At 40.8% G+C, this 20,969-nt stretch overlaps 1 protein-coding gene across 2 annotated transcripts in view; it reads right to left on the bottom strand.

The window, feature by feature from the left end:
- The window catches only part of CRIM1 (cysteine rich transmembrane BMP regulator 1), an 836,765-nt gene that overhangs the window by 80,834 nt on the left and 734,962 nt on the right, over positions 1-20,969 (bottom strand). For both annotated transcript variants that reach the window (XM_088474447.1, XM_088474446.1), the window contains exon 12: positions 17,087-17,302. In XM_088474447.1, the coding sequence (XP_088330573.1) occupies positions 17,087-17,302 (216 nt within the window). The remainder of the gene's footprint in view (positions 1-17,086; positions 17,303-20,969) is intronic.

Raw genomic sequence — 20,969 nt, 5'->3', positions numbered from 1 at the left:
ATTCTAGGCTGGTGCTGTCACTGTGCTGTCTGCTGTGTCCATCTGGGCTGTTGCTGATCCATCTGGGTTGTCTGTGCTGTCTGCTGTGTCCTGGGCTGGTGTTTTTCATGTCTGCTGTGTCCATCTGTGCTGGTGCAGAACTGTAGATACATCTGGGCGGGTGCTGTGTCCATCTGGGCCCAAGTTCTGGATTTCAAAAAATAATAATCATAATAAAAAAAATATATAGTAAAAAAAAAATCAATCAAAGTGTCTTTTATATTTTTCTGTGTGTGTGCGTGCGTGTTAGGCTTAACAGCAGTACCACACAAGATCCAGCCAGCAACGCAAGTTGCAAGCTAGTGCTGCCCGACTCCAGTCGTGATCAATCTGTGCTCTGGGCCCAAGTTCTGGAGCTGAAAAAAAATAAAAATCAATTGTCTTTTTTTCTAATAATTGTCTGTGTGTCTGTGCGTGTTAGGCTTAGCCGCACAAGATCTAGCAAATAGGCAACGCAACCTAGTGCTGCCTGACTCCAGTCGTCACCAATCTGTGCTCTGGGCCCAAGTTCTGGACCCGAAAAAAAAAAAATAGTGTCTTTGGTATATTTTTTTTCTGTGTGCGCACGACTGCACGTGTGTGACTTTTGTAACCGCACCTTGGCTACACTATTGGTGCTTGTGACACTGCTTCAAGACCGCAGAAGATATGGAAGGCTGTCACATGACAGGAGAGCAAGGCCAAGAACCAGATGTTGTAGCTGCCGCCAGCAGTCATCATGATAATGCAAGGCCGTCAACTTCCTTGTCCTCTATGAAGGCCCATGCCTTCAATCCTCAAGGGTATCCCAACCATCATCTTTGCACAGTCCTCAACTCTATTAATAATTATATCAATCAGTTTTGAGCCAGCAAGCTGGATGCAACCTTTTGGCCCTTTAACTAGACGAAAAAAATCAATATTGTGAGCTGTGAGGTAACCACAATTGACTGGAAACGAGTGGAAATAAATTTTATTTAGGTTATTAATACTGTAGGAACAAAAAGAGGCACATTTTATGTGATTTTAGCTGTTTTTTTTATTTTTTTAAGAAAAAAATCCAGATCCAAAACCAAAACACGAAAACAAAACACCAAGGAAAAAAATCGAAAAGCAGATTCAGATCCAAAACCAAAACATGAGGGTCGGCGCACATCTCTAGTATACAGTATGTATCTGCTTAGCTCCAGGAGAGAATAGCGGTATACAGTACGCATCTGCTTAGCTCCAGGAGAGATTAGTAGTATACAGTACGCATCTGCTTAGCTCCAGGAGAGAATAGTGGTATACAGTACGTATCTCCTTAGCTCCAGGAGAGGATAGGAATATACAGTATGTATCTGCTTAGCTCCAGGAGAGAATAGCAATATACAGTATGTATTGGCTTAGCTCCAGGAGAATAGCGGTATACAGTACGCATATGCTTAGCTCCAGGAGAGAATAGTAGCATACAGTGCGCATCTGCTTAGCTCCAGGAGAGAATAGTAGTATACAGTATGTATCTGCTTAGCTCCAGGAGAGAATAGCCGTATACAGTACACATATGCTTGGCTCCAGGAGAGAATAGTGGTATACAATACGCATCTGCTTAGCTCCAGGAGAGAATAGTAGTATACAGTATGAATCTGCTTAGCTCCAGGAGAATAGCGGTATACAGTACGTATCTGCTTAGCTCCACGAGAGAATAGTTGTATACAGTACGCATCTGCTTAGCTCCAGGAGAGAATAGTAGTATACAGTACATATCTGCTTAGCTCCAGGAGAGAATAGTTGTATACAGTACGCATCTGCTTAGCTCCAGGAGAGAATAGTAGTATACAGTACGCATCTGCTTAGCTCCAGGAGAGAATAGTAGTATACAGTATGTATTGGCTTAGCTCCAGGAATGAATAGTTGTATACAGTATGTATCTGTTTAGCTCCAGGAGAGAATAGTAGAATACATTATGTATTGGCTTAGCTCCAGGAGAGAATAGTTGTATACAGTACGCATCTGCTCAGCTCCAGGAGAGAATAGTAGTATACAGTAAGAATCTGCTTAGCTCTAGGAGAGAATAGTGGTATACAGTGCGCATCTGCTCAGCTCCAGGAGAGAATAGTGGCATATAGTACGCATATGCTCAGCTCCAGGAGCGAATAGTGGCATACAGTACATATCTGCTCAGCTCCAGGAGCGAATAGTGGCATACAGTACGCATCTGCTCAGCTCCAGGAGAGAATAGTAGTATACAGTACTCATCTGTTTAGCTTCAGGAGAGAATAGTAGTATACAGTACATATCTGCTCAGCTCCAGGAGAGAATAGTAGTATACACTACGCATCTACTTAGCTCCAGGAGAGAATAGTAGTATACAGTACGCATCTGTTTAGCTTCAGGAGAGAATAGTAGTATACAGTACGCATCTGCTTAGCTCCAGGAGAGAATAGTAGTATATAGTACGCATCTGCTTAGCTCCAGGAGAGGATAGGAGTATACAGTGCGCATCTGCTTAGCTCCAGGAGAAAATAGTAGTATACAGTATGTATTTGCATAGCTCCAGGAGAGAATAGTAGAATACATTATGTATTGGCTTAGCTCCAGGAATGAATAGTTGTATACAGTATGTATCTGTTTAGTTCCAGGAGAGAATAGTAGTATACAGTACGCATCTGCTTAGCTCCAGGAGAGAATAGTAGTATACAGTACGCATCTGCTTAGCTCCAGGAGAGGATAGGAGTATACAGTGCGCATCTGCTTAGCTCCAGGAGAAAATAGTAGTATACAGTATGTATTTGCATAGCTCCAGGAGAGAATAGTAGAATACATTATGTATTGGCTTAGCTCCAGGAATGAATAGTTGTATACAGTACGCATCTGTTTAGTTCCAGGAGAGAATAGCAGTATACAGTACACGTCTGCTTAGCTGCAGGAGAGAATAGTTGTATATAGTATGTATCTGCTTAGCTCCAGGAGAGAATAGTTGTATATAGTATGTATCTGCTTAGCTCCAGGAGAGAACAGTAATATATGCACAGGTGCCATATTCCCGGTGATTTCTATAGAGCACATGTGCAGATCTCCAGTAACATGGCATTTGCACCACGTTCCCAATGCTATCCGCGACACCAAAGTAGAGGTAAGTATCATGAGTGAGTGCAATGTGTGTGGTGTGGGCCCTCAGGACCCTTGTGCACCGCACACCCTGCGCCCCTTTATAGATACACACAAGCCACAAATATAGCACATCATTTGCACAATACAGTAGATGACTGGGCAGTGTTACTATTAACTAATATAGTTGCATTTATCATGTAATTGGCAATTAGAACAAGACACAAAGGCATAATGAAAATATTCATTAAGTTGAAATCACTACACATATCCATTGTCTTCTGCTTTGAAAGAGATGGAATTATGCTTTACTGCTGCTGACTGATTGCCAATATCACTGTATTAATATGATCACTACAGCCACATTTATAGCATTAGCAGAAGTGGGAAGATACAGACACATTCAGCCAATAAGAAGTTGCTGTTGATTATCATCATGATCAATTAGCATTTTTAACCAGTTATCGTGTAACCCGCAAGTAATCCACCACCAAACAGGCACATGTGAGTCTTTCTTGTGGTCAACATGGAATGCATTTTGTTAATACGCCCTTACTGTACTTGGCCACACTTACATGCCTGCTCCTATCCCCGTTCCTCCCCCAATAGAGCAAGCTGCAAAGCAACAATTTGTGGGAAAACAAAGGTGCAAATTTGTTATGACCTGGGAGTGCGGCACTTAGTTATAATGTCACAAGCCATCACCACACTCCCAGGAATAGATGATGACGCTCTACCCCCACACTTAGGGGCCCATATATCAACAAGTTTTATCAAATGCAAATAGTGATAAAACTCATTGCGTATGATATTGGTGCTCCAGCCAATCAGCTCCTAACTGTCATCTGTTTGAAAAATGACAGTTGGGAGCTGATTGGCTTGAGCACCATTTATCATACTCAACGAGTTGTATCACTCGTTGCGTATTATAAAACTCAATGATAAACAGGCCCATTTGTAGGAGGAGCCGAAGCCGCCCAAATGAGAAGTTGTGTAAAGTGTTCAAAACTCATTGCCCTGTCTCCAGCTACTCCTAACTATAGTTATCCTATAGCTGCCAACTTTTCATCTACCCCCAAGTTGGTGGTGCAGGCGAGCAATGGAGGGGGTGTGATGCCTTGCTCACATCATCGTGGCCCCGCCTCCACCATGCCACCCCACAATTACCTGCATTGTAAAATGGGGGAGAGGGATCACGTCATCAAGCCACCCAGACTGCCCACTTCTCTCGGAAGTGGGTGGCAAAAGAGACCTCTGGGACACTCCCTCACTTTTATGGGTGACCAGGAGAGCTAATAGAGATTCATGAGTCTCCCAGCCTATCCGGAAGAGTAGGCAAGTATAAGATATTCAAGGACATGTATGGTGTTAAATATATAGGATAATTTATGAGCTTGTACTAAAGAGCCATCTTTAATTAAAAAATTACCTCTACTGTATCATTAAGAGTAAAGTAACAGCAAGCTGTTTGTGCCTTTATAGATAGGATAAACTCTTGTCCTCAAGGCTTACACATACAGGCATTGCAAAACAAAGCACGATTAACACTGCTTAAATGTGACATTTTCCCCTTTACTTTTACACTTGTGTTTACAATGCAGTCTTGACACTTTCATTAACATGTATCAAAGCTTCCCTGATGTTTATCAGCAGAGCTTTTGAAGAACAAAAAGTATACATATCATTACATCATTCTCCAAAACACAGGATTGATTGTATCAGGAAGGGTTTGTTGGGGAAGTGGCTATTTCAATCTGCTTTCCATATATATGTATTTCTATAGGTCACATGTGAAATTAGATCATTTTGCTGTCTCTGTTACACTGGGGTATTTTTTTTACATTTTATACTCTACTCTAGCAAATTTTATATAAACTCCTGAAATCTAAAGGTTACTTATGTCAAGCTATAGAAAAAGGTGGCTTTCAATTTCTCATCATTTATTAAGTGGAAACAACAACACACACACACACACACACATATATATACAGTCAGGTGCATAAATATTGGGACATTGACAGAATTTTCTTATTTTGGCCTCTATTCACCACCACAATGGCTTTGAAACGAAACAAACAAGATGTGCTTTAACTGCAGACTTTCAGATTTAATTTGAGGTTAATTACATCCAAAACAGGTCAACGGTGTAGGAATTACAACGGTTTCTATATATGCCTCCCACTTTTTAAGGGGCCAAAAGTAATGGGACAAACTAAACAATCCTAAATCTAACTTTCACTTTTTAATACTTTGCTGCAAATCCTTTGCAGGCAATTACAGCCTGAAGTCTGGAACGCATAGACATCACCAGACTCTGTTTCATCCCTGGTGATGCTCTGCCAGGCCTCTACTGCAAATGTCTTCAGTTCCTGCTTGTTCTTTGGGCATTTTCCCTTCAGTTTTGTCTTTATCAAGTGAAATGCATGCTCAATCGGATTCAGGTCAGGGGATTGACTTGGCCATTGCATAACATTCCACTTTTTAGCCTTAAAAAAACTCTTTGGTTGCTTTTGCAGTATGCTTCGGGTCATTGTCCATCTGCACTGTGAAGCGCCATCCAATGAGTTCTGAAGCATTTGACTGAATATGAGCATATAATATTGCCCGTAACACTTCAGAATTCATTCTGCTGCTTTTGTCATCAGTCACATCATCAATAAATACAAGGGAACCAGTTCCATTGGCAGCCATACATGCCCACGCCATGACACTACCACCACCATGCTTCACTGATGAGGTGGTATGTTTTGGATCATGAGCAGTTCCTTTCCGTCTCCATACTCTTCTCTTCCCATCACTCTGGTACAAGTTGATCTTTGTCTCATCTGTCCATAGGATGTTGTTCCAGAACTGTAATGGCTTTTTTAGATGTTGTTTGGCAAACTCTAATCGGGTCTTCCTGTTTTTGTGGCTCACCAATGGTTTACATCTTGTGGTGAACCCTCTATATTCACTCTTGTGAAGTCTTCTCTTGATTGTTGACTTTGACACATATACACCTACCTCCTGGAGAGTGTTCTTGATTTGGCCAACTGTTGTGAAGGGGTTTTTCTTCACCAGGGAAATAATTCTTCTGTCATCCACCACAGTTGTTTTCCGTGGTCTTCTCGGTCTTTTGGTGTTGCTGAGCTCTCCGGTGCGTTCTTTCTTTTTAAGAATGTTCCAAACAGTTGATTTGGCCACACCTAATGTTTTTGCTATCTCTCTGATGGGTTTGTTTTGATTTTTCAGCCTAATGATGGCTTGCTTCACTGATAGTGACAGCTCTTTGGATCTCATATTGAGAGTCGACAGCAACTGATTCCAAATGCAAATGTCACACCTAGAATCAACTCCAGACCTCTTGCCTGCTTAATTGATAATGAAATAACGAGGGAATAGCCCACACCTGTCCATGAAATAGCTTTTGAGTTGATAGTCCCATTACTTTTGGCCCCTTAAAAAGTGGGAGGCACATATAGAAACCGTTGTAATTCCTACACCGTTCACCTGATTTGGATGTAATTACCCTCAAATTAAATCTGAAAGTCTGCAGTTAAAGCACATCTTGTTTGTTTCATTTCAAAGCCATTGTGGTGGTGAATTGAGGCCAAAATATTAAATTTCTGTCAATGTCCCAATATTTATGCACCTTACTGTATACATATATAAATACCCATAAAACGTATCATGATTATTAACAAAATCTGAACAGTCCCCAAAATTTACAAATTTTATATATTTCTTTAGATCTAGACACCAAATATATGTACTTTTAATCAGTGTCAGGTATATATGTTTCATATATATTGCAAGAAAATTTTATTTTTAATCACAGAACTTTCTACACATAATCGCCTTCTTCATTTTATCATATCTGTCCACGAGCTTTAGAATCCCCTTGTTGTATTCGGCTGCCGCTAGTCCACTGAACCAGTTGCTGACTACAAGCTTCAACTCATCACTTCCAAAATGTTTTCCATCCAGGAACTCTGAGCTTAGTGAAAAGGTGAAAATCTCTTAGAGCTAGGTCTGGACTATAGGGTGGATAATCGAAAACCTCCCACCCAAAACTATGACAAGTGATGGGTGTTCCGGTAGATCTTCATCATGCACGTTTGCTCGTCCAATATTGAAAATTTCACTACACTTTCCCACATTACCATACACCTGCTTTAATGATGATAAATAGAGCCATTGCGTGCCTAATTTAAAATTGTAATACCTTGCAAGAGATAGTTGATTCTAGTCACCCAGAGAATATAAGTGTAATTTGTAAATCTAGAACTACTCCTATAGTACATTACCACCTTGCTAAGCCTTTCTGGACATATGATCCCAGTTTGGTATGACCTTTTGCACAACATGCAATATAATCTTTGTAGCCGTGTAGAAGAGTCATACAATTCAATATCACAAGTAACTGCATTGATTAGTAATACCATATGAATAGTGGCCATAGCTGTACAGTATGACAGGCTGCAAGTAAGCATTCCCAAAGACCTTCAATGTATTTTAACACATGTTGAGCACCTCTCAACGGCACATGCTTTACAGAAAGTGTATTGGAACGCTTACATCATTTTTGTAACCTCAACACCAAAACATGACATTGTGTGTTTAATACTTAGGGCCGTATTCAACTGCAGGCGAAAAGCCGCTCTCGGCGAAAAGTTTTTGCCTACGACGTCATTTCGCCTGTCGGAAACTTTCCGCCTAATTCAATTGCAATGACTTTTTGCCTAAGCGGAAAGTCAATGCATCAGATAGGCAAAAAAAAATTTGCCTCTGAATGCGGAAAAAATGCACATTTGGGGTTTTGGGGTGCAAAGTTGCAGGAACCCCCGTGCAGTGTTAGGACAGTCCCCCGATGGTAAACTGAGTCAAAAAAAGTTTAAAAAAACCTTTAGAACACCCCAAAAAAGTACTTTCGTTTTGAGGGCGAAAAAGTGCAAAGTTGGGGGACAAACATAAAAACTAGCGAAATAGTCTCCAGGGGGGTCCCCAAGTATGCCCCAGATTTTTTTTACTTTGCAGGTGTTTGCGGCAGGTGGATGTTACATGATTTTTTAAACTTCACTTTAGCAACTTTTAAATATGCTAGCCCCCCATTTTCAGGTACCCCAAATTTGCTGGGAGTAGTTATTTTGATGAAAAAATATTGCTAAATGCTATTCTTCACCCATTATGCAAATACGCAAATTAGCACCCATTGAGACCATTTAAGTACCCCAAATACATTCAGCAGGACTATATACTGATCCCCCATGTCAGTGCATCTTTTGGGGGGTGTCAGGCTGATTTCCCCAAAACTGACAGCACTTTTCGCCTGTTTAAGTTTCACCGGGTCCCGTTTTCTCGTCCCTTGGAATTGAATAGGGAGAAAAGCGGCGCGCGATACTTTTACGGACCCAAAACCAGCGATGTAGACGGAAAGTGCACTAGGCAAAAAGTCCGGGACTTTTCACCGGCAATTGAATACGCCCGTTAAAATAAAAGAACAGGAGAATAATGCTTGGTCAAGATAAATTCCGGAAGAGGGAGTAGAGGATCATCGGAGTATAGGGAGTTGATGGATTTCAAAAAGACCCTGTGTAAACTGTAAAGTTCATTTTCACCTTATTAAGCCATGCTGCAGAACTCATTTCAATAGTTATACAATAATCACTGTTTGCAAACTTTCTCCATATATTTACAATTTGCGCTGCTGCCAGACACATATCTAGGAAAATGTTGACGATATTCTAGTTTTAGAACCTCATGCAAAATAATGAATTTTATTGCTTTAATAATAAAACTAAAGAAATGTGGCAAACTGTGTCTTATAATAAATAGATAAAGCACGACAGGGATGATTAGATAATAGCATGTAGGGAACACTTCGGCCCTAATTCAGAGGTGAACGCTATTCAAGCGCAGCTATGAATTCTTTTACGGATTCGTAACTGAGAAATTATGCAAAAAAATGCCGGTTTAGGCATTCACCATCTGCAATAGCGTGCGACTGACTGAGTAGACCCACTTCCACTATCCTAGCACAGTGCAAATCCACAGTGGTTAAGAACACTTCACAATCGAGGCACCATCGACCCCTTGCACAGCCTATGGCTCACTGCGTCCACCTCTAAATAAGGCCCTTTGTCTCTCCTTGATAATCTTGTAAATGCAAATTAAGTCTTCAGAAAAATATTAGTGACCAGTCACACTCCCAGCACTGTGTTTATAAAGAAGGGTCCAGGGATCAGCACATACTAGAGACAACATTACTCACATTGGCTAGAATAAATCTATGTCAAAAAGAACATCTCATTCTATACAGAAGAACTGTCCATTGAAAGCTGCGGGCCCTGGGCAAATGCCTTCTTGGTTCTTCCTAAAATGGCCCTGCAGCAGTCTAAGATGTTTATTTACTCTGCAAATAACTATATCACTTATGAATTCAATTGTTTTATACATTCATTAATTAAGTCATCTTAACTCCTCTGTCCTGAACATGAGTCAGCTTGTAAATATATTTGGCAACATCACAAAGCCCTGGGCTGCTCAACAAGGCAGACTCGTAATCACATGTATACATATATTAATGGCTAAAGTCACTGTACATATTCTTCTTATGGAAAGGTTTAATGAAATCAGGCTAAATTATTGTGATAAACTTTGTCACAAATGACAGTACCAAAATATTTATATTTTAAGTAACAACTGCCGTAATAATAATGCTGAGACTTCAGGCATTTATACCTGGAAATGATTGGCTTGCAGTTTCCTAGGTGATGTACAGATGAACACAGGGTTATGAACAGTGCTATCTCTGCAAGTTTGAAGGACACACTGTATCTGCACCTGCTGGCCCATTTATTGTAATTGACATTGGGCTGTGTGTCATATTTTTATCTTTCTTATTGATGCAAAAATAATAGAAAAAAATCCTTTTTTATTTCAAATCTTAACCTTGGGTTACAGCAAGGTAAGAAACTCTCCTAGCTAGTATGATACAGGCATACATGATCAGCAACACGAAAGAGTAGAGCCATAACAAGCTATGGGCAATCCGTGACATCGCACAGAGTGCAGAGGCTCTGTGGGCGGCACCATTACTCACCCTGGCCCTTTCTCCTGGCTAGAAGGGTGCCTGGAGCATCTTGGGGATGTTTAAGACGGGCACCCTGCACAGTATATGCAGCTGATCGGACGTCCTGAGAACGCCTGGTCAACGTTGCACTTACCAGAGCAGCCGGTCATGCCCCCAATGCTCGACATTATGACGTCATGGATGCAACATCATGACATTGCACGCTCAGTGGGCCCTGTTACGGCTCTGCAAAAGAGCCCCAAAATTTGCTGGATGTGTACTGATCGCACTGGAACCGCCGATCCGCCAATCGGAAATGCCGAATAGTGGCCATCGATAATTGCCAATCCATCTTGTAATCAGTAAAATTCTTCATGTTAAAAATCCCTGATCATGATCATATTTTGGTCGGGATCGGCAAATCAGAGAAATCCAACATATTGGATTTCACCAATGCCCCGAACCCGGCGTCTGGTAATCGGGGAATTGCCCCAATTCATCGCAGTTGTATGGGGGTCTCAAGTCCTACAGTATATCTCCCAACCAGACTTTTATCTAGGATAGATTATTCAAATTATTCAGTGTCACTCAGTACTTTATTGTAATTAATTTATAGGACACTGAAACAAAAACTGTGCGAAGGAGAGGCTGGTTGGTAGAGCTTGCAATCCAGTTCTTATAATTGATTCAATAAAGAGCTGTAATGTAATGAGAGTTTAGCATCTAAGTCAGCTCACTATCTAAAACATCGCTTGCATTTAATTTCCATCTCTAATTCGCATAAGAGGCCATCTCATTTTATTTATACAATTAGTGATACATTCTCTGCTGTAAATGATTTTCTAGTGTGTTTTAATGAAGATGGTGAAAAAGTAAATGCAAGCCAAACATGAATCAATGGTAAGATGTTCAAGGTATTTTATCCCTTTCTTCTAATCTCCAAAGGGAAGAAGCAAAAATGCAAAGCACCTGCATTCATTGCACATGTTGATTCCTTTCAGTCATGTTAGTTGGAATAAATAATTCCATTACGATGACCTCTAAAAATACCAGGCATGGAATACTACAGGCTCCAGCCAAATCAGAAAATGAACTCCAGGTATGCAATGCCACTCTCCAGCTCAGGACATCTGTCAAGGTGAGTTCAGTGATTTATTGACCCCAGGGAAAATATATCAGTACAGCTGAAACAAAGTTGGCGCTTCTCTATAGAAAACAATAAATCTTGGAGCCCACAACTGGGAATACCAATACTAGTCCTTTGTGTCATATCTGTATATATTCTGGTACAATGCAACTTTCAGAAATTAACTTTACAATAAAAATGCCAGCTTGTAAACCTGGGTTTGTTACATAGTGGAAAAATCTTCACTTATAAAAATGTACAGTACGGCTCCCAGTCTGCTTGTAACAAACAAGCTGGGGGCAGCACGGTGGCACAATAGTTAGCTTTGCTGTCTGGAAGCACTACGTTCAAAAGTTTGATCCCAAACAGGACCCTAAAGGGTATATTTACTCAAGTGAGAGTTCTTAAAAGTGGAGATGTTGCCCATAGCAACCAATCAGATTCTAGCTATTATCTTCTAGAAGGTGCTAGATAAATGTTAAGTAGAATCTGGTTGCTATGGGCAACATCTCCACTTCTAAAACTCTCACTTTAGTAAATATACCCCTAAGTGTCTAGCGCTTGTATGTGTTTCCCCCGGGCACCCCGGTTTCCCCCCACAGTAAAAAAACATAGGAATAGGTTGACAAAAGTGAACCTTAGTTTGTGTGTCCATAGGATAGGGAATATAGATTGTAAACTCCACTGGGTAAGGGATTAATGTGAATTAGTGAAATATTCTCTGTAAAGGAATGCATAATATGCGTGCGCTATTTAAATAATGGTTAATAAATATCATTTGTAATAATATAAAGCAGCATTTGACACCATCAATCCCCACATCAATCACAACTGGCTGCTGCTGGCGGAGCCTTGCTAATTACACTACATATTTCTTATTTGCCTCCATGCCCCTCCTCACATCATGCCACTGCCTCCAACACATGCAGTTCCGCACTCACTACCATAATCACACAGGTGGCCTGCCTCCTATAGCTCAGCACACTCATCCTTTGAAATACATTATTTTGCTGCACACATACATACATGTATACAAGGCCGGATTAAGGGGGGGGGGGCGACTGGGGCGGTTGTCCCGCGGCTCCCACACAGAGAGGGGCCCCCACAACTAGAGCACGCAGGGGGGGTTTCAGAGTACATAGAAATCTCCCCTGACGGCCCAATTCCCCCTTCTACGGTGGCTGAAATGGGGGCGGAGCCAACACAAGCCCTGCCCCCACATGACCCGCGAATCGTGGCATTACAGCACGAGGGGGCAGGGCCTAATGCAGTGAGCAGCAGCTGCATATAATGTAAGTGTACTGTATGTGTACATTTTTATTGTTTATATATGTGTATGTGTTATTGTATATACAGTATGTGTTAGAGTGTGTATACTGTGTATGTGTTAGTGTGTACTGTATGTATGTGTTAATGTGTATATATGTCTTAGCGTGTGTATACTGTGCATGTATGTGTTTATGTGTGTGTATACTGTATATGTGTGTTAGTGTGTATGTTATATATATGTTTGCTACATATATATTGTATATATATATGTGTGTGCATGTTTAACGTGTGGTGGGGAGGGGGGGGGTTCCATGTGGCTTGGTGGGGGCCCCCACAACTTAGTTGCCCCAGGGCCCCCACAAGCCTTAATCCGGCCCTGGATGTATATTTATAATGTGTGGTGCACATGGGCCCCTTGGTTTAAGAGGGCCCTCACTCACTCCTCCCAGAGTATCTCAACTCTTTGGTCCTGCATTGCCAGCAAGTGTGTCCCCTTCCTTTAGAAGGTGCAGGCAACGCCATCTTTCCAGTGTTATCTTCAGAAAGCTCTCGTTACATGGTGAAAGCAAGGACTCTGCACTGTACCAGAGCCTTTGCTTGCTGCTGCACATTCACCATCTTCCGGAATACCACTGGGAAGATGGAGCCGACCACGGAAGGGTAGGGGGGAGGGGATGTACTCCACATGGTCAGCCGGCGTTAATGCACCCCTGACTGCGCACATTCTGATTGTCTGAGTAACTACATTATTCTATTAATGCCCACTTTAAAACAAGGTACAGAAAGGAAAGAGGCGTTAAAAGTGATACAAAAAGGTGCTCAGACCCTATCCATTACACCTTAAAAAAGCATGTTTTTAACTCGGTATTATGTCATTTATTCTAAATCAAGGTTATCCTATAGGCCTACATAACATTTTAGCATGCTTAATACACTGGAGTATTTATTAGAACATTACACTGAAAGTGGTTTATTTTGAAAACTGGAGCTTGGCCCCCTTGTCACCAGACTTTTTAATGAATCCTAAATTGTTTTCCTGATTTGTGCACGACAGTGTTGGGGTCACAGTAGTCCAGATAAGCTTAAACTGATGTTTCTGCTACCAGTAATTCCCTGTAGTCAGGCTTCACAAGCTTCATAGTAATGGTCCCTTAGAGATGCTATCTCTGTAAGTACTAACTGTGCAATGCATTCTATTTCTAGGCAGAACTTTCACTCTTCCTCCTATAGCTAATTGTCAGCACTGGACAAATGAGGACGAATAACTATTATGGGACCATTCTCACAAATGAGGTTGTTTACATAACCCAACATTCTTTGAGCCTGATATGGAGTCGAACGTTCCCCTCTTCCTTGCATTTTGAGCACCCTCTATAACTGAGAGTACAGGCCATGCAGTTTCAGACACATTTAAATGACATCTCCATTAGAGTGGTAGCTGGGCTATAATAAGGTGTTCTCATATAGGCAAAGCTATGATATGGTGTAGCAAAGGAACTGTGGGATGTGCCTTTCTCCATGCGTGTCATTTGCATTAAGTATAGGCTGGTGCAAGTATTTCCTGCTAATGATGACGGCTATTTGAATTAGTGCGCGGATAGGGATTGGGTCACAGCAAAGATGTCGTACAACTACACACAGTAGCAAATGTACACATGTCGTTTTGTGCATGCTGGATTAATTACAGCTGATTTGTGTACAGCTCTGCATCATATGCCTAGGGTTCTAGATGTATTAACACACTCATGGCTGAAAATACAACTCCTAATACTAAACAATACACTGGGCATTTCACTGTTTGGAACTGTGCAGTCACAAAAATCAGTTGCACACATCCAACAGAATAACGGTAAGATGACATTATACATTTTCCTGTACTCCACTATGGTTTGTGAGGTAAAACGCGTGATACTGGTACGGTCATTCCCCTGCATTTTGTGACTATTGCTTAGAACACTAAGGAGGGAATTCAACTAGGAGCGAATACATTCGCCCGGCCGAATAGCTTTACGGCAGCGGGATCTTGCTCAAAAGTGTTCGCTACCCCATACGGTAGCAAGCACTTCAGCGAATCGGGCATTCGGCCGGCCGAAGAGTGAGAGACGGGCTGACGTTGCCGGCGTTTAAACGCTGTGGCAACGGAATTCGCACCTTTCGCCTGCAATTGAATGCCCTCCTATAGCTTAAAAAAAAAAAAAATATACAAAAATAAAAGCCTGCCACATGCATATGTTTATAAGGCTATTATATATATTGTAAACAGAGTTACTTTTATCTGATTCATGGACAAATCCTATAAAAATACATTCCATGGAGAAATAAAATGTTATCTGGTATTTCAGGATGTGTCCTCATGCACTATGGTCGCAGTCGCGCCAAACAGCCCCTCTCGATGCACCAGATCCTGTGCGACTCAGCTACTCTGGGCGCATTATTCGCTTAGAATGTGCATCCTATTTACACAAATAAAACAACTGAAAGTGACAAAAAGTACTAGACTGCACTCATCAATTTGATGTGATACAATTGTACATCTGTTTCCGAATGAACCTGAGTCTGTGTATGAAGTGATGCGATGCAGCGGCCGTGGCTTTATTCCACGCCAAGTTCCGGTACATCATCTGTGACTTTGTACATGTTTAAAACTATTTCCTGTGCGGTTAAAGTCGCAGCCCAGCGTCTCTAGTACACTTTCAGTGAAGTTTTGCTGCGAAGCAAACAAGACACAAAATTGAATGAAAAAGTGCGACGCTACAGCACGGCTCAGACTCACCGGGCGTCTCACGTCGTATGGTGTATTGAGGCTTGGTGTATGAGGACACATCTGTAGCTTGCGATAATATTAACAAATACAATAATACAGTATATTATCTGTGCAGAATAGTACATATATAAAATAAACCAGCAATATATAAACCATGCAATAAATCAAATTATACTGACTAGTTTCACTTTACTCAAATGACATTTATGCCATGAGTCTATAGTGGGAAAATAGATAATTATTTTTTAATTATGTTCCTGGTCTACGCTGAAGTGGAACAGGCACATCCACCATAAATCTATAAGCACTTTGTCACCAGTGAATTCTGTACCTGTAATATTATCATCTTACAGCAACTCTGCTGCTGCCTGTTCCCCCACACTTACAATATAATGCAGTGCTCAACTTTGAAGACTGCCAATGACTGTTCATTTATAATTATAACTAGATTTGTTATTATTCCTAATATTTTACAAAGTAAATTTGCGGAAACAAAAATCAAAACGGTTTCAAAAAGCTACTGAATATATTTCATATATACTTTTCTATAGTTACTTATGTTTCCACAATTCAAACATTCGGCAAAAAACACCTACATTACTTATGCAAAATCTTCTCCACCATTATTTTGTTGCTCCATTCTCGAAAAGGATGTTAATTATGTTGCTGCAACTGTATTCATACATCATTAAGTCACGTAAGCACTTCCTCTTCTGATTGTATAAGTTCCGTTAAGAGAAATTATACATATTCCATTTTACTATACCACCAGCAATTCACTAAAATCAAGGCAGCTATTCTAAAGTGTTTCTGATGCATGTGTAGGTCAGAGAGACTCTTGAAATTATTGAAAAACTTTGTCCAACACAGCAATAACAGTACAGAACAATACAATGTAATATATATCATCTGCCCATAAAACTAGTTTGACAAAGAAGAACTAAGGTTTTTGATTGGTTGGTATGCAAAGTGGTAATTATTCAAGGGCACCCACATGATAGGTTGTATGCGTGCACAAGAAACAAATATAGAAACACCTTTCACATTGCAAATATATATATTGTAAATCAAAGGAGTGATGGCTGGTGGGAAGGTATGTAGGCAGAACGTCCATATTCAGAGTATTGACATTCAAGATGTCGATATGTACAGAATGTCGGCATTCAACATGCAGACATTCACAATGTCAACACTGACAAACTGTCGATATTGTGAATGTCGCCTGCAAGAATGTGGACACCCGACTTCAGGGTCATGCTGCGGTTAAGGTTATGCTTAAATGCAAATTGTATGCAACATGCTGACTGTCGACATTCACAATGCCGACATTCTGATGTAGAAATGATACTAGTGTCGACATTGTGAATGCTGACTGCCTGTACATGTCGTCACTCGGAATGTCAACATCCAGGCAATTTCAATATACTGAATGTCGACTTAATATACCATACGCAGTGGGAAAGAAAGGTGAAACACTGAAATGTTTGTTTGTGCCTGGAAACTTCTGCTGCTTTCATAACTAGATTATGTCTGGGAATAGACTTGTCAGTAGGATGTGACTTAATATTAGAACATTGTTTTATGACATCTACTCTAACTAGGTTCTGGTCAAATAAACCAAACTACACTACAAACACTAAGCAGAATAGGAATAAACAGCAATGTGAAGCTGTATCTCTATGGAAAGTAATGTCCTGTACATGCATTCTGTCTGTATTCACTGTCAGTGGCAGCACAATATGTAAGGCAATATGATGCTTGGCCATACCTTGGCAATGAGGACAGCAGGAGTCCTGAGTACGAGTAGGGTTCTGACAAAGCAGGGGAGGGCAGACTTCAGTCTCGCATAGAACCCTACCACTATGACAGGTACACTGAGTACAGGAATCAATATTCCATGTCTCGCCTTCAACAAAATACTCCCCTCCCGGAGCGTGGCAGATGGATGGGTCTGTGATCTCTGGCTTCTTCCCACTGGAGTCATCTGTAATGAGAGATTTGTAATATCACATAAATAAAATGTATCATTTAGCATTGCTTACAACAGCATATAATGGCTCCGGCTGTTGTCAAATTGCCTCTGTAGACGTGTTGTAATTCACTGGCAGCTGAGGAGCCAATGTACTCTGTGGCTTGTTTGGTACATTGCAGTGGATCAAGAAAGGAGCCAAGAAACTGTGCTGTGAATTGTTTATTTGGAGTCAACTAAAATCTGGTCTTTGTAAGATACCTTTTATACTGTGTATGGGATTGCAGTCACAGACAGAGACACGCTCCAAAAATGGTTGCAACACGTGTATGTTAGAGCCACCACCTCCCCGTTGCCACCTGCAAACGGACCCTGGGCCTGATTCAGACCCGGACGCTATTTGCGGCCGCTCGCTGGCTAAAAGGGGGCGGCTATTTAAACCATGTGCTCGCACTGCGTCATGTAAAGCCGCCCACTAAGTAATAGCGAGCGGCCGCACTATGCGCTCGCACCTGTATAAAGACGCCCCTTTGCCACTCGCAACACACGTCATCTCCGGCAGTTGTAGGATTAATCGGGAACATCGGGAGCCACCGGAACTGCTTGCAGCGCTTGTGGTAGTTTTTTCCCACCACAACATTGCGAGCAAAAAAAATACAAACCAGTCACGTGTGTAATGACACTACTTTGCTAATTATGCACACCCATTAAACGCCGTTCTGACGGTTGGGCAAGCCTGCGTTCGCACATCCACACCCCCGTTTACAAGCACCTTCCCCTGTTACCACCCACAAACGGCACTATCTGTCACTCAAAATAGCGGCCCGACTGCGGGCTATGGTGAGCACTTTCCCATCGCAAGGACTGGTTCGTGCACGCACATTGCGACTCATACGCATGCGCAGATTGCAGAAAATCGCTCAATGCGAGCGAGCGCAGCATAGCATCCGGGTCTGAATCAGGCTCCCTGTTTGTTAATCACTTTGTGAATAAATCCTCACTGCGAGCAATAACAGTAATAAAACTTGATACATGTGCAGTACATCTCAGACTCATGCACAAACCACTAATAATCGCTCAACTGCATAAAGATCATCAGCAGTATGCTACCATAGGCTACATTTATGTACCTCCATTTATTAGAAAAAATGGTTGCCCTGGGGAGTGTCACCCCTTCATACCCTGGTGACAGCATGCTCTGGACAAAGGGCCATAAATCCTAAATAGCATGTACACAGTGATACAGCTGAAGGGGGCTACGTGACAGCACAGGTAGCAATACAATACCATGTAGAACTCAAACTTTGTACAATACTTGGGAGCCAATCTGACATTGGGAATTGATCTATCTTCTTACATCTCGCCGAATATAGATTCATGTAAGTGAGACTGTACTATAAATTGTTCTCCTTTTGTTTCTAAGAAAATTATTTGCCTATCTTTGTATGCCATTCTTATTGTTTTTATATCTACTTTAAGCATTGTGTCTTTCTCATCTTAATAAAATTGATCTCTGTGATTCATTTCAGTTCCATTTTGCCTGTGGATTCAGCTGATCTATGCTACATATCTGTAATATAAGGTTATTATTTGGTTAATAATAACCATGCAGTTGTTTTTTGATTGACTCTGTGTCAGACCCTAATCACGCAGGCTCAAGTTAGGGCTGATCTGTATAAAGTCACAGACAGTGGTTAGAGATTGGAGTATTTGGAAACAGGTCCATGACTCTCTAATGCCCTATTAATATTTTATATGGTAACCCTGTATGGTTCTGTGTACACTTTGTGGTGGCTTTATATATAAAATACAATAGTAATATCAGTTTAGTCATCTTGGTCACAAAATAAATGGAGTTCCCCTTTTTTTTTGCACATCATTCACAGCAAAAAAAGTTATCCCGTAAAAAAATGACATTGTACTATAGTAATCTGTTAAATCAATGCAGAGGACCAGCCATATAACATTACACCACCTGCTAAACGGCTTTTGATGTGCTCTTTTTTGCTTCATGTATTACCCCAAAATGTAAGCATCACTCGGAACATGTATTGCTGTTCTTCTGAGTACGGCAAACTAGTTAGCAAGCTGCCAATTGGTGAGCACTTTATGATTGTTTGGTTAATGAACAGTGGAAAATATTAGGATGTAAAATCACATACTTGTAGGTTAAGTAGTTTCCTATTTTCCTATAGTACAATTAAAATTGAAACCACATCGGATTCTAAATTCTACAAAACAGAGAATACATGAATTGTCCCCTAAAGCACATTATTAATAGAAAAAGTTACACTCTGATTATGTCGAAATATGAAGTAATTTATAATTCATACCACATATATTTCAATGTGATGCGTAGTGGTGTATTGTTTTAGGCTTTATATGTTGTCTACATACAGTAGAAGCAGCCATTTTGTGGTTTAAACAATTATATACAACATTAGGAACCACTGAAAACCGAGACACTATACAGCTCATACTATGCCATACCAGGGCCCGCATCCTGGGCCGACCCATGTGACTTCACAGAATAGGAGGCAATAATCAAGGCGTAAACCGGTACATACACTCAGTCTACAAGGAGACAGGTGACAAATGGGCAGCAACCATGACGTCTCCTCAGCCTTGTACCCTACAGCCAGTAACATTGTTGCAGAGCCGCCCACATGCACGCTGCACTATATTGTACAGCCGCAGTGCAGTGCTCTACTTCCTGGTGCCTCGTGCCACATGTTCAGGGGAGGTACAGGGCGACACAGATCTTTTCTCTGGCACTGCTTTAGTACGTCATTTAGTTTTTGTACATTGCCTCTTGAACTTGTTCTATATCCTGTTTATCATGTCTGTAGTATGATCTGGCACCTTATCAATAAACTACAATAATAATAATAATAATAATAATAATAATAATAATAATAATAATAAATGTTGGAAAGCACTAGTATCTACAAACACAATAATGTCATGATTTCTATTTTGGTAATCAAAGGATAAAAAATGAACATTTTATTTCTTCCTTGATTACTTTGCAGTTAAAACAACCCCATCATTTGCAATAAATTAGCATTCTTAATATTGCCGCAGAAACACATCTACATTTTTATATGGCAGAATGTCAAAATCTCTATTAAACATAAAGAATATCACAATGACAATGAGATCTGCCTATTTGCTGAAATGTCAAGGGCTTTAGAGGTTTGCTAGAGACATCTGATTAGGAATGGCATGACTTTTGCTAGGGACTGTCTTAGAACTATACCCATACATAATCCCGTTCCCATTTACAAAGCAGCGGTCACCAGTCACAGGCTATCATTAGAACAGCCTGCACTGCCATTGCTTACTCATTCATTTCTTAGGACCTCTTTTATCACTTTAAAAATGCATGTTTCAGAACAAAAGCAGTTTAGCAGGCACTAATTTAAGGCACCAATATCATTGTTCCCCGCTTTAATAAATATAACAAATAATTATTATATTCTTCTGGCTTCTTTCTTGGTCTTGGTAAGAAAAGGAAAGATGGAATAAAAAGTTTCACCTGCATACTAACACTGTGACTGCCATGAATGTTTATATTTCCTCTAGACTCCCGTTCATCGGCAACCAAACACAAACGCTTTCCCATACTGGCCAAATGTCATTGGCAGCTGGTGAAGGGGGTTCCTTGGGGTTCCTAGCTTTG

Source organism: Taudactylus pleione, unplaced genomic scaffold (assembly GCF_031769625.1).
Source record: "Taudactylus pleione unplaced genomic scaffold, aTauple2 ptg000154l, whole genome shotgun sequence".
In the NCBI taxonomy this organism is placed as follows: domain Eukaryota; kingdom Metazoa; phylum Chordata; class Amphibia; order Anura; family Myobatrachidae; genus Taudactylus; species Taudactylus pleione.
The sequence above is the reverse complement of the archived record's forward strand: the minus strand, read 5'-3'. Positions and strand labels throughout refer to the sequence as shown.